At 37.5% G+C, this 15,118-nt stretch overlaps 1 protein-coding gene across 1 annotated transcript in view; it reads left to right on the top strand.

Moving 5' to 3' along the window:
• Positions 1–15,118, top strand: part of POU6F2 (POU class 6 homeobox 2) — a 451,279-nt gene that overhangs the window by 390,665 nt on the left and 45,496 nt on the right. The window contains exon 6 of the mRNA XM_036231030.1: positions 8,701–8,847. Coding sequence (XP_036086923.1) covers positions 8,701–8,847 — 147 coding nt within the window. The remainder of the gene's footprint in view (positions 1–8,700; positions 8,848–15,118) is intronic.

Below are 15,118 nucleotides of genomic sequence, written 5' to 3' on the forward strand. Positions count from 1 at the left end.
CTTAATCTTTCTTAAGCATTAACTGCCTGCTCAGTTGATCTACCATTTTTTATTCAAGATTAAGCACAATTATTTCTTGAATCTTCTCTGACACCCCTCTTTTTTCCACATTGAGCTAGTCGGCACCCCAATGTTCCCACAGGTCACTGAGTCCACGCCTACTGTAGCTTATACTCATATCTGTCCCTGCACACCCTGAAAGCTCTTCAAAGATGAGACCACATCTCTGTACCTGGCATATAGTTGGTACTCAATGTTTGCTGAATCAATGAATGGTGAACTAGACCATTCTTCCATGTAGTACATGGGCAAAGGTAGCCCAAGCTATACCCTTCTCCTAGTGAAGGGCAATCCTCTGCTCTATCTTTGCTCCAGAGACCTCCTATTCTCCTTAGCTTCCAGTTTGGCCTACAGTCCAACTACAGTCCAACTCAGTCTCCAAAGAAACCATTCAAAATTTCAGATCTGATCACGTTTCTCTGCCCTTGCCAGTAGAATGAATGACAAGCCCTATAAACTAGCATATGAAGTTCTCCCTCCACAAGCTCACTCCTTACTTCATAATCTGCCACTTCCCTCCTTCCATTTCACGTTCCGAAAATATCCAAGTGCCAGCTTAGTGGCTCCACACCAACAAAATACTGTCTCTAACCTCCACAGCTGTGACCAGACTATTCCCAGGAGTTGAGAAGCCTTTTCTCTTCCCTTCCCACTTCCTCCCAAATCAGCTTCTAATCATCCTTTAAGATTCAGTCCCTAAGTGGTCTGGTGGCCTGCGACCTTGCAAGAGCCCTTCATCCGGTCTCTATGCTCCCCTTTCTTAGAGCACCTGCTTCATAGGCTGAAAATCATCAGTTAATCAATTAGACTGGAAGTGCCTCAAGGCAAGACGCTCTTGCCTTATTCACCTGTGTATCCCTGGGGCATGGATCAGAAACTGCACCATGGTTATTGGAAAATAGCTAATGAACAGAATTGTCCTGAGGCTCCTAAGGAAGGCCGTATTTTGTCTTTCTTTGAGCTCCTCATTCCTTTCTTATCTTCTTCTGCCCTCCAAAGCACCTATTTTCCCTGCGGGAATTCAACAAGTGTTGGGGAGTAACTTAAGGAAATTAGGCATGGGTGGGGAAAGAGCATGCTGTGTGTTCCCAGAGCTCGAAACTAAATAATACAAACTACTGTGCTGTAGCAGCAATTTATTTCCTTAAAAAAAAAAAAAAAAAGTATAGCCTTTTTTCTTTCATCACAGGAGTACTCCAATCACTTGTCTAAACTGGATGATAGAATAAAAAATACAGAAATATCAACAAATTCACCTAACTAATGTTCCATGACAATAGGCAATTGGTAAGAATAGCACTATTGTATGTAAGAAAGAAGCATGAAACAATAAAAAGATAGATTTTCAGGTTATTAAATGGAGGACTAGACAGAAGAGGAAATAAGATATGTAGTTTTGTAGTAACACAGTATTTGTCTACATATAACTTGGATGAAATCTGATTTAGAGTTGGTATGTTTCCATAATGTTGATCTCTCTACTTCAAGATCAAATGTATTGGGTTAAGTTAAAAGCTATTTTTTTCCCCTCAACCCTGAACTTGAGTATTTTATCAGTAAATTTAAAACCAAAAGAGAAATGCCTCCCTTTGGGGAGCTTTCTTATAGTTTGCCACAAAATCATAGTGTGCCAACCAGACTTGTATATTTCCTGACCCTCCTTCAAGCATTCCTTATTTCCTTGGTACAGAATCTCATTCATCATCCTGCACAACCTAGACCTGGGCCCCCCCGCAGGATCTACCTCTCAATAGTGTACTTCTAGAATACTCTCTTGGATGTCCACATGTGCTCATTGTGTTGTGGTACAACCCAATCTAAGACCCACTGAGCCAATTGAGATGAATTGTAAGCCTTTATTAGCCAGCAGGCAACTGACGCTCTACCATGCAGGGTTAGAGGAGATCTGTCCTGAGCTTCCAGAGGAGGTAGCTTATCAAGCCTAAAACCGCATCAAACAAGCAAGCATGTTTACAGAAGCAGAAGTCGGCCATTGGCATATCTTTGCACAGGATATCTCCTAGAACTACATCCTGGTTAACATTAGCATAAGTTGACCATTAGCATATCATTGCACAGGATATTTCCTAGAACTACGTCCTGGTTAACATTAGCATAAGTTGGCCATTGGCATATCTTTGCACAGGATATCTCTTAGAACTACACCCTGGTTAAACATTAAACAAGCAAGCAGATTGTAGAAGGAGAAGTTGGCCATTTGAAAATTTTCCACCCTTAACAACTGATGCCTTGATGTCCAGGGTACATGGCATCTGAGTAGAATCTCACCTAAATGTCCAAGAGGCTAGATGCTCTCTAAAGTCCCACCACAGTGAGGTTGCACAAAGGGAGAACATGCCCCTACCTTCACCGATGCCACTTCCTATTAACTGTTCTCAAAGCAGCATTGTTTGTACTCAGGGGCCTATGAGTCCATTCTTGTGCTCCCACACATGCTGCTGTCTACATGGGCTTTTCTCTAGTCCATGAGGCTGGGCTGGGAATATAGGCTCCATAGCCCAACACCATCTCTAGCACCACAAACCAAGGGAAAAAAAATGGCTCCCAAATAACATCAAAACTAAAGATTAGCCATCCACCCAGCCCTATCCCCATTCAATTCCAGCCATGCAGTTTCTGCGGGTATCCGGAGACTTTTGGTACAAGATGTTCATGGAATCTCTGGGTCTTCATCTTTAGATGTTGCCATTGTTGAGTTTTATTTTTTATACTGGAGTATTCCCAACTGGTCAGAAAGTCTGTTCAATGCCCCTTTTCACCTTGTGGGAATCTGCCTGGGCAGCTGAAGGAAAGCTGTAAGTGCTGGTGCCAAACTCACATGATGAACTGACACATCAGGAATTATTCAAGAACCTTCAGAATTGTGTTACCTATATTTGAGGCTTTCACCAGTCAGTCCAGCACTGTGTGTGAGACTGTACAATGATGTATTTTTAAAAAGAAGAGTTTAAACAAATTTTTCCCCCACATTTTTACTATTTTCTGTGAATATTGAAGGTTGAAACTCCTATCAAGGTCCCAGTCAGGCCTTGAGAACTTCAACTCACTTCTTCATACATTCATTCAATAAACATTGATTCGGGGCCTACTGGGTGATTGGTACTGTTGAAAAAACTAGACATAGCAGTCAACAAAAATTTACATTCTAGATAGAGGAATAAAGAGAGTAAATCAGTGAGTAATATGTGAAAGTAGTGCTGTTGACTTCGGTTGGCAGAAAGTTGGATGGTCAGCATCTAGCATGTTGTCATCTCTGCAGGGAAGTGAGCAGAGAACAAGAAGCAAAGCTTGGCTCAGTATTCAACCTACAAACTGATTCCTGACTGTTATGAGAGTTTTATAACATGTAGTTATTTTGAAACCAAGGGGGAAAGCCTCATAGGATAAAACACACATTAAGTAGGTAGTTGAGATGTATATGGCTACCCTTCCAGGGTTTGTCTGCTGGCATCTCCTTGACCTGTTAAGAAAAGACTCAAGGGTAAGAAGTAGAAGTACTGATTTGTTTAAAAGAGTCCCAAGAAACCAAGAGATACAGTTTTCATATATACAGTATAAGAAAAGCAAAGACTTAATGTATATGAATAAACTCAAAAGGCCATGTTTATTCTCCTATTTCCAGGCAGCCACTATAAGTCACTTTTTACTTTAAATAAGGAGTGAACTGTGATGAATGCACTTATGAACATCGTCATTTAAAAACAAATTGCACCACAATTTCAAGATTCTAAATTGAAAAGTTAGTAGCAAAAAGAGCTGCTCCAAAATCCATACTCTATAAAATCCACATAGCTCATGAGGAGAATGATAAAACTATAGATCATGGGCCATTATGCTCCAAAGAAAGGTTTTGAGTCTGCTGCATTCATAAAGCCCTCTTGGAATAAAGGTGTAAACATAGGAATATAATACAATAGCTATACTGCCTCATCATGCTGCCGTATTTTTGTAAATAAGATTTATAATAATAAAATAACACCATCAGCAAATTTTCATGAATTCACTACTAATGCTCAGATTGAAAAAGCCTGAATTCTTTACTAGCTATTGGATGTGCATCTTTCAGAGAACAAGAACATGGGGCAAAATTTGAAAAAAGACACCCCTCCATTTCGTAGTGGCATCATCTATGGTGACATTTACTCGATGTGATAATGACATCATCTAAGAGTACACCTTGAAGAGACTTTATCACTGGTTTTCTTCTCATTACCATTAAGATAACAAGGATGTGCATGGAGCACTATAGATTTAGGAATATAGATTTATTTTCATTATACCAAATGTCCATGTCAATATGAGGATATAGAAATAAACTATTGTAAATCCTAAGGAAATTTTTTAAATAAATCTTTTTCCTGCATTCTTTTACTACCAATCGATGCAAGAGTGGGATAGATTCATTCATCATATTTTGACATGAGGCAGGAATTAAACTCCAAAATGGGGTACCCTTATGGAAATCTAACAAATGTAAACTAAGTGTAAGGATAACATACTAAAAGAAGTCCTCTCTTGCTGATCTGACACCTACTGACCCTGGTCTCAAAATCAAAGCACTACTTTCTCTATAAGTTTCTCCATAAATAATGAAATATGAGATGCTCAAGACAAGTAGGTGAAATCATGTCTCAAATCATTTTCTCTGATGTCCTCCAGTCTGAAATATTTTTAGACAGTGTATTTGTCTTTTTAATCATGAAACTCACTCCACCTAATAATCATGTTACTTAGCTAATATTTTCCTTCAAGCTACTCTAAAAAAATATGTACAGTAAAATTCGAGGATACGCTTAAAATATAAAACCAGAGAATACAGTTACTTAGGTTTATATTATTTATGTAGTTGAGTTCTAATTCTGATAAGTTGATTAGGTCAATATCCTCATGCATAATATGAACTGTGAAAATAATAGCTAGCATTTATTAAAAACATGATATATGCCAAGTATTATTCTAAAATTTTACATGTTAATTCTCATCATAATTCTGTGAGTGTGCACCTGGAATAAAAACTATTTGTAAAATGAATACCATTTTTATGCCCATTTTTCCCATGAGAAAATGAGGCATGGTTTACTTAAAGTCACAGACAAGGCAGTCTGGTTTCAGAGCTGATGCCCTTATTTCCATGAATGGAGAGACAGGGCTGTGTGATGTTTGGGTTCCTTCCTTACTGGTACGAAACTATTTTTTTAATTTATTCTGTTATTGTATTCTATAAAATTTGGGGTGAGGAGGATGACTGTCTTAAAAAATTAGTGTTTCTATTAGTAGGTTTTTAGACTATCTGAGGATTCCAGAACTATAGCTTGATGTATTCAACGCCTAGAATCCATTTGGATGGAACACAAGAATTCTAGCCCTCTGCAAATCCTTGTTTTGAGAGCTTCCACATTTATAAATAAGCATGCACCAGAATTCAGCATTCCTTTCAAGTTGGTCTGTTGAAAACACAAGCATACTGTAAATCAGACTTTATTTAGGCTATCCTTTGCTGGTCAGGTACATTGGCAATGAAAGATCTAAAGGCATAAACTTGGCAGCAACTTCAAAATATTCAGCTTATTATGTGTATTTATTGTGCCTGGGCACCCTGCTGTCCAAATCAACCCTGAGCCTCCAATCAAGAGGAAGTATTGATAGGAACATTGCTAACATGACATGACTGGGGACAATACAGAGTGACATGACCCGAGGTGATGAAGAGAACACGTATGGTTTCCCTACCATTCCCTCCCTCTCTCTGCCACATACCTTATGCATATTACATCCCTGCCTTGGCAGTTACAGACAGAAAAGCCAAAAGATATTTATTAAGCTGCATCCATCAATAACCCAATGGTCCACCTGAAATGCTGTCAGCTTACAGATTGACTTGCACCAGCTGTCTGTATATACCACACTCCCTCACCTTTAGTTCTAGTACTAGTTCCAGGAGTCAGCAGGCATCTCCCCAGAGCCTATACACCTTTCACAAAGTCCTAGGGTTGCAGGATAGAAAATAAAAAGAGTCATCAAGTTGAAGTTTGCTCCATTAAGAGGTAAAGGCAGCAAAAAATGGAATAAATTAAGGTTGAAACTAGGACCAGAATATAAAGGAAATATTAAAAATTAACAAAATCTGTACATTCATGATTGCTGAAGCAATCTTCTAAAGCAGTAGAGGGGTACTCATTACTGGTCCCATAACTCAAAAGCTTAGAGTTCACTTTTAAGTTACCTACTTTATTTTACATTCAGAACAATAATTTATTCTTTATATAATGCCTGAATTTACAGCAAATCAATGGGACTATAGCTGAACAACACACAAGTGTCCTAAATGTAGGAAATTGTCGATCTAAATTATTGTATTGTATCAAGACAGTAATTCCACAATTTCCTACATGAATTTTTCATTGATCTAGATAGTAGATAAATGTCTTACAATTTCTAAAAATATTTTCTCTTCATTAAATAGGAATCACGGTCTTATTTTCTTCAGAGAGCATTTTGTATATACTGACTTGAATATTTTACTCACAATTCATGGACAAAATTGTATACTCAACTGCACATAATTTAATCTTTCTTTGAGGATTAAGAAGCTTATTTTGTGATCTCCCTGAAACTCAGGAATTTCATTATGATTTCCACTTGTATTGCACAAAAGAAATGTAGACATAGCAGCTGGCAGACAACCTGAGAAGAGAATACCACTGGGCAGTGTCTGTCCTGGCAGTTTGGGGCCAGGATTTCTCAAGGGGTCTCTTCACTTTAGGAATAAAAAATGAACACACTATGAACTCTTTCACTATATGTAGTCAAATCAAAACCGGAGGGAGTTTTCTCTCAATATTACCATTACCTGCCTCACATACACTATATAAAGATATACTCAGAAAACCAAGATCAAGGGCAACCTGAACTTTAAATCCCATGATGGTAATCTGGCATAAGACAGGGTTTCTCTTTAGGCCAATGAATGAGAATTTTTTTCTCCTTAAAATGGAAATCATTATTGTCTTTTAGGAGAGAGATAAAGGCAAAAGACACATAAAGTAATAAACTTAAAATGTATTTTTATTTCTAAAAAAAATTGTGCTGGGTCAATGGAATTTCAGTAGAACTAGTTATGTGAAATTTGGTTATAAATGAATAAAAAACCAATAAGATATCCTATTAATGAAAAAAAGTATTAAGTTCCTGTCTTTTTGATGTTCCTCTGACAATTTCCTTCCTCATTGATGATATAAACTCTAGGCAGACATCCAAAGGAATTAAATAATAAAATATGTTTAAAGGGAAAAAAGAGGGAAGAAGGAAAAGAGAAAGAAGAGAGACTAAGACAAAGGGTAGAAAAAGTAAAAAGTAAAAAAAAATGAAAAAAGAAAAAGAAAAAGAGGCACCTTTCAAAGAGTTTCCAAGACTTGAATTTAAATATTGCATCAATTCTTTTTCCACCAAGTCTTAGTCTTAGCAGATTTCTGCTAAAATGCAGGAATTTCATGGATGTGGAAACTGGTGATGGAAAATGCATTATTATACACAACGTTGTTGTACTTGAGAGGAACTATATGGGAAAAAAAATAACACCCTAGAATAAATACAAATGAAATTCATGTATCAAAACCAATACTGTGAAAATAGTTTAAATGTTTCTTGAATTTATATGTAGTCATTAACCTAAATGCAGATTTTAGTTCAAACTACACTTCTGCCTCATGGTCAGAAGGCCTGAAAACCTGTGGTGTGGAAAATTGGCAGGATAGAGAATATTGAATTGGTCTCCATGGAAAAACAGATTTGGCAGCCATAACGTCCTCCTTGAGTACCTCCCCACCCCCAATCCAACAAAATTCTTCTCCCTATCTCACTCCTGTCCCAGGAAAGAGGCCAAGGGAATGTCTTATATTAGCTAAAACAGCAAGCAGATGTCAACCTGGCCATTTATCAAAGGATCTTTCTCATTGGCCTCGAATCTCATGGTCAGAATAAGTGCCCCCAAAAGTCCCAACCATAGATTTACCCTCAGAGAGCACAGAGGTTGAAGGTTTCCATTTCTACTGACTTTGTTTCCTTCATCCTTGGAGAAGGAAGTGATGTATGTGCTTTACCTAATGACCCTAAAGGAAACTGTAATTCACAAATGAAAAATATCAATTCATTTGCAGAAGTGCTTAAAATCTATTCCTCTCTTCCACTCCTACTCCCATCCTATTTGAACCCCACATTCTGTCTGTTACCTCAAAAAAAGTAGACATTTCCTCAGAGTTTTTTTGGTCTAGAGGACAAAACTCAAGGACTTCTCTAAAATCATTTTTCCACCTGAGAAGTTCCTAATGGCCCACCTCAAACCTTGGGCCCACCTCACTCTCTTCTGGGGCTAGTCCTAAACCCAGGCTCCATTAAGTAGCCCAATGTTGGTGGAGAATATTTTCCTTCCAGCCTCAGTCTAACCTCCTTCAAACCTTACAGCTTCAGAGGGAATGTTCACTAGGTCCCCTTCAGTGGGTTCTGGGCCCTTTGCATGAGCCAACTGGGGAGAGAACTTCCTGCCCCCAGTGAATGTTGTATCCATGTGCTGTACCTGTGCCTCTCTCAGTGGTTTCACCCTGATCTTTTCTCTCTTTGCAGCTGGTTAATAATCCACTAGCAAGTCAGGCTGCAGCGGCTGCAGCAGCAGCAGCCATGGGCTCCATAGCAAGCTCACAGGCCTTTGGCAATGCCCTCTCCAGTCTTCAGGGGGTCACGGGTCAACTAGTTACTAATGCACAAGGACAGGTGAGTGGGAGATGGGTTGAACAAGAGTGAATTTTTATGGCAGATTGAACTTGGAAAGGAAATGATTTTTTTTTTTTTTGCATGACAGTGACATGTAACTGCATCCATTTGAGGCAAATAAATAATGTTTACTAGCAATGTCAAGAATAGGAAAAGGGTTGGGAGGTTTTTCTATATTTTAGAAGCAAGGTCTTTTTTCCTTCCCCTAGTATGTCTAAGTTGTATTTTGTTTTTATTTTTGTATGGCGATTTATGTTCTAATATTAACTGAAGAAATTACTTTTTATGACAGGGCATTCTTTAAAAAAAAAAAAAGAAAGGTTAATTTTAAAAATAAAATTTGTTTCGCTTTTTCTATTTTTTTAATTCTTTTTAAATGGGTAATGGGGGAAACTGATAAGTTTCCTTCTCTAATTGCTTCTAAGATTTCTAAACCAGCCTTAATAAAGCCATTTTCTGAATGTATAAAGAGGTAATGGGAAAGAAGTCCTATAAAAGCATCAAAAAAAAGAGTGAGTTAGAGTGAAGCCCACTACATGTCAGGACCCCAGCCTCTTGCTAATTCTCATGGAAGCTCAGTAATCTCTTGTATGCTTGTAGATTTACTTCAGTCTGCCAGGGCCAGCAAACCTTCCTCATGTCCTACTAAGCAGTGTTCCTGTTCCCTTACACCACTAATGTGCCAGCACTGCGGTCGCCAAGGTACTGATGGAGCTTTAGATGAGTGTGGCTCTATCTTCAAGACCCCAATAAATGTAAAAGCTGCATGAAAATCAAACAAGAGTTGAAGCTGATGGTTTCGGGGTGCCCTCCATTCAAAGGCCTAACACAGAGCGCAGCTTCGGTGGTTACGGCACCTCCATCTCAAATGTTCCTGTTTCTGATGATTAAACACAAGGGAGAAGATGCTTGCACCCTCTCCGAGATTTTTCCTCTCAGAGTTGTTTACCCAGCAGTAAGTTTACGCATCCCTGCTTGTAGAGAACAGGAATTTCGATGTCGTGAACCTTGTTTTTATTTTACATAAAGAATAAACAGAGATGCATTATAAGCTAAACCGTCTCCATCTACGTCCCAGGGGGAAAAAGCTGACCTTGTTATATTTCCTGGGCGGGTGCAGGATTGTCCCGTCAGAACCCGAGGGCTGAACGATGGAGCTTGTCAAAGAGCGGCCCGGGGTAATGAATCATCTTATCACAGGTGCACACCACACATATTAAAGGAGGGTTGTATGAACACTGTGCCCTCCACAGTCACCTTTCAATGTCGGCTTTAACCCTTGTTCCAATCCCTTTTCATCAAAAGATCATTTTATGCAGCCAGCTCTAAATGGAGGCTCTCAAAAGCCTATTAAGATTTCTGGAGGGATGGGGTATTGGTGTGGAGTAAAAGTTGGTTATAATATCTATAACTCATTCTCAGATCAGGTTAGTCCTGAAAGTTGTTACCTAGAGTTGTGCCCAAAATAGAATACCCCAATTCATTCCTGCCAGGCTGCTGGCCCTCGGTAAATTTTAAGAGTTCAAAATAGAAATTTTATCCACTGATGTGTATTTCCTTCTGATCTTTCTGTTCCAATGTCCAAGTAAAATGTACCACTATGCCCTACCATTTGAGAATTTGTGGTGGAAAAAATGCTTTACTATTTAGAAGGAATTATTAGGAATTAATTCTTCTAATTTAATGGCGAATCGTTTTGCCAGTTACAAACCCATACCCTTCTCAGGAGCTAGAGTTACAATCTTTGTTTTGTTTGGCCTTTACCTGCCCACATCCCAGAGACCACTCTCCCAGCCCATGAGAGTGGAAATGAGTGTGAACATAGAAGCTTGATTGGTATTCTGCATATAGTAAATAAGCATTGATTTTATATAATTTTTTTTTATTTTAGAAACTGTTACAATAGTTGATTTGATATGGTACACAAATACCCTACATTGAAAAAGAATTACATTACAGAAAAATCAGTGTTCCCCACTCATGAAGTCTAGTCCCAGAGTTTTAGAAACATGCCCCTAGTGCCAGAAGAGTCCAAGACACTTATAGTTCTAAAGTAGATGAATTGGTCACATTCATGTAGAACTATACTTTTTTAAATCTTCATGATATAAACACAATCATCTTTCCAGAAAAAAAGTGCCTGCCCTGCATCTGTTGGCACAAAGATACTTGTTCAGGCCTTATAAAGTGGTCAAATTACATAAAAAAAAAAAAAAAGGCAAAAATGATTTGCTCTGTGTGTGTGTGTGTGTGTGTGTGTGTGTGTGTGTTCCTTTGGCTTGTACTAATGTGGTACAAAAAAAGCAAGAATACACTGGAATCAGGTTAATAAATTAGCCTTGCTTAAAATATCACATAATAACTATACCCAGCCCATTTTCAATTTCTTAAAAATCTCCACAGAGCTTTCCCAGAAAAGGTACAAAAAGAAAACTCTTCATACATTTAGAGATTCTTTCGTTTGAGTTCTTGACATTAACTATTCTTCATATTTGAAAGTTCACCCAGAAGTAACATACCCAAATCTATCCTCAGGCTCCTGGCTTTTGGCTCTTATCGGGAAGAAATCCCACCACCTGGGATTTGCAGCTTTGCTTCCCTGTCTGGAATTTATATTTTCATTTACTGAATCACAGTAAATGAAAAAAATTGGGAAATCTTAATATATTTAAGAATTTTTGTTTTCTGTTCTTTTTTTTCCTAACCAGTAGTTATAAGCAAATACGGAGAAAAAACTTCAGTCATTTTTCTACCTTTCTGACCATGTCATTCATTTGCAGTGAATTCAGAAGTCAGATACTGTTCCAAAGAGTGATTAATTTTAAAAGAAATGCTACATTCTAAAGCCAAAAAGTACAAACCTTACCCAGGGATGTTAAGGTATTTTAACATTATGAGATACCCAACTTCACTCTGAGGTGGGAAGGTAGCACGTTTTCTAATGGTAATTAGTGCTCATAAGTTTATAATGACTATCACAGTGCTAAGAAGAACATTCTAGATTTTTTTATTTACCAAATCAAGAACTCATGCACATGTGGAAGCTAGGCAATGGACTAGCTACACAGACTTATTTGAATTACCAAGTCAGCCAATAACCAGCTCTGTGACCTTAAGCAAATTACTTGAGCTCTCTGAGCTTCAGTTTCACTATAAAATAAAAATAATACCTAAATCTCGAGATTATAAAGATTAAATGAAATAATGCGTGACAAAAAGCCTACCATACTGCCTGAGTCCACAGTTAAAGACTCAATAAGTGATTGCCATAATTATAATTGTCATCATCATCATAATCATCATCATCATTATGGTTTAGAGTTTTGTCTAGCATTTTTTGGAAACCTATATTTGGTTTGGATATACAGCAAAAGGCAGTAGAGTGTATAGTCAAAAAATACACATGGGCTCTGGAACCAGACTCCCATTCATCAGCTGTGAGACCTTTGGATTTACCCTCTCTGTGCCTCAATTTCTTCATCTGAAAAATGGGAATAATAATGCCACCAGCTTCTAGGATTAAAGTGCTTAGTTAGAATCAGGTCGTGCACACAAGTCAACATTCAGTAATGCTTTCACTCAGGATGCTATGTGTTTTCGGTTTATAACTTTTCACACAAACCCACTGTGTGTATAAAGAGTTTGAGAATGTGAAAATCTAGGGTTGTAGGACATTAAGTTATTTTAGGGAAATCTCTTCCTTACCCTGGACAGTTCAGTGTGTGTGTGTGTGTGTGTGTGTGTGTGTGTGTGTGTGTGTGTGTGTGTGTGAATATACTCACACGGTGGGTATATTCAGGATTTGGCAAGTATATTTACCATTGATTTGTTCAGCTATGGAATTGGCTTCCTTTGTGCCCCTGGCAATGTCTCTTTATTGGTGTTATTGCAGAAAAGTAAAAGCAAATGAAATTTTATTTTATCCTGGGGCTAAAGAAAGCATTTTACATTTTAACTGAAGCTCAGAATGTTTCCTGATGAAATTAGGTCTTCACCACTGTGAAATTTTCTTAAGTGGCAGCAAGTCAAGTCAAACACCCTCTCTTAAGTCTTTAAAGAGCCAGTCAAGTAAAAAAATAATAATAAACAAGTAAACAACATTACTTTTTATAATTATAAAAAGAATAAAAAATTAAAAGGACTTACCCATTCAAGTTACCCAGAAATCACACACCAATGTACCAATAAACAATGGCTGAGCACAGCTGGTTTGGCAAGGCGAAAGGATTTGCTATAGGACAGGAGCTGCTTCCTCAAATGACCAGAAGGCTATGATTAAAGAAAAAAAATCTGCTGATAATAATAAGCCTGTGCCTTGGGCTTAGAGGATACACCCTTAATTGTACAAAACCATTCTTGGTGAGTCACCTCTATTCAACAGCTCTGGGCTGGACATGATGTTTGACCAACTAGAAGACCATTCTAACATCATAACTTTTAAATGTAAAAAATAGATGTCTGAGAATTAAAGAAACATGATGCTTACATTGGGATGTTCATCTGAATTATAATAACAGTAAATTAAATAATATCTCTGGAAAGCAATAGAGTAGCTAAGAGCATGGGCTTTGAAGAAAACGAGTCTTATTGAAACACATTTTTAGCTTTGTGGCCCTGTGTTAGTTATAGAACTGTTCTGGGCCTCTGTTTTCTCATCAATAAAACAGGAGTAATAAAACTTCTCACATACTTTTGTTTGGGCTTAAATGTGTAACAGTAGAAAAAGTGCTTAGCACAGTGCCTGATATGTCTTAAGCATTTAATAAATTGTATTAATTTATTAATAAATTAATGTTATAGCTATTCTTTTTAGGGTTAAAAAAACAAACAAACAGCAATTGACCCTGAACTATGGGTTGCTAAAGTAATTCAACACATAATTTAAATGGAAAGATGAGAATCTTTTAGAGAAAAAAAATCACTAAAGATGAAAGAAAATTAAGTTATAATAAATGCAAATCTCAGCCAAAGGATTAAGATATAATGAATTTATTCAATAAGTGTCTGTTTAGCCCCTCTGTGAATTTTATTAGATCTGCATAGGAGAACAAACAAATCCATAGATGCCCACATTTGTAGAACAAATTTCAAACCCTGTGTAAAGGAAATAAAATGGATAACCTTGACCATGTGACTAGAGCATTAGACATAACCAGCTAACCGATCAGGAATTTAGGGTGTTTCACATATACTCTTCATTGCAATAATGAAATTAGTTAAATGAATGGAGAAAATAAAAAATAATTTTTTTCAAAAAAATGAATACAAAAGACATCTTCGTTCAACCACCTAGATGTTAACATTTTTCCATATGTTTCAGTTCCCTTATTTTTAAAAGAAATAAAACATTACTGGTACAGTTAAGACCTTAACATCCCCTTCTCCCATTTCTCTCCTTCCCTTCCTAAGGCAATTACTATAATAAAATTGATGATCCTTTCATGCAAGTTTTCCATTTTTACTACAAAATATTGATTTTCAGGCTACAAAATCATATGTACAGAATATCATTTTAATACAAAATAGAATATATTGTTAAGACATTTTGCATAAATAAGAATCAAACACCTTTTGTTGAAATTTTGGCATAGGCAGCTAAAAATTCAGTGTTGGTATCTATTTCCTCTCGAATATTCTAAATAGAGCAATTTATTTATGTAATATGTTGAATCAATGGGTTTGTTTTCTAAACCAAAACCCAAAACTGTCCAACAAAATATTTTATTTTCTCATTTGCAAATATCATATGAAGTTTTAAAAGGTGTAAAAATTCAGTCACATTCAGTGAAATATAGTGAAATGACATTTTTTAACAGAATAACATTTGTTAAATCAGCTCTTACTAGAGACTGGGAAATATATGTTCGTAGGGTTCTGTAATATTATAAGAATTTTACTCTGGCTTCATTCGAGTAATAACGATAAAACAATAACAATAAACAGCCTCAGTCTTTCTACTAACATATCAAATTTCCCCTTTGAGCCCAATTGAGAGCTTTATTTCCTCATTGCAGGAGAGGCCATTGCATTAAAGTGATGTTTCCCTAAGTGTGAGCAGGGGAAGAGAGGGAATGAGTCCCTGGAGCCGCTGCACAAACGAGGGTTCCCGGGAAAGACGCGGGGAGGCGCCCGCACTGAGTCCCCTTGTCGCCCTGTCGCGTGCGCATTCCTGGCCGGGCACTGGAGGACGCGTGTCCCTTGGCGGCCACTCATAAACTGATGAATGTTGATGGGGCTGGGCAGGATGGCCACATCTCCCAGCTGACACGCC

Source organism: Rousettus aegyptiacus, unplaced genomic scaffold (assembly GCF_014176215.1).
Source record: "Rousettus aegyptiacus isolate mRouAeg1 unplaced genomic scaffold, mRouAeg1.p scaffold_m13_p_13, whole genome shotgun sequence".
Lineage (NCBI taxonomy): Eukaryota > Metazoa > Chordata > Mammalia > Chiroptera > Pteropodidae > Rousettus > Rousettus aegyptiacus.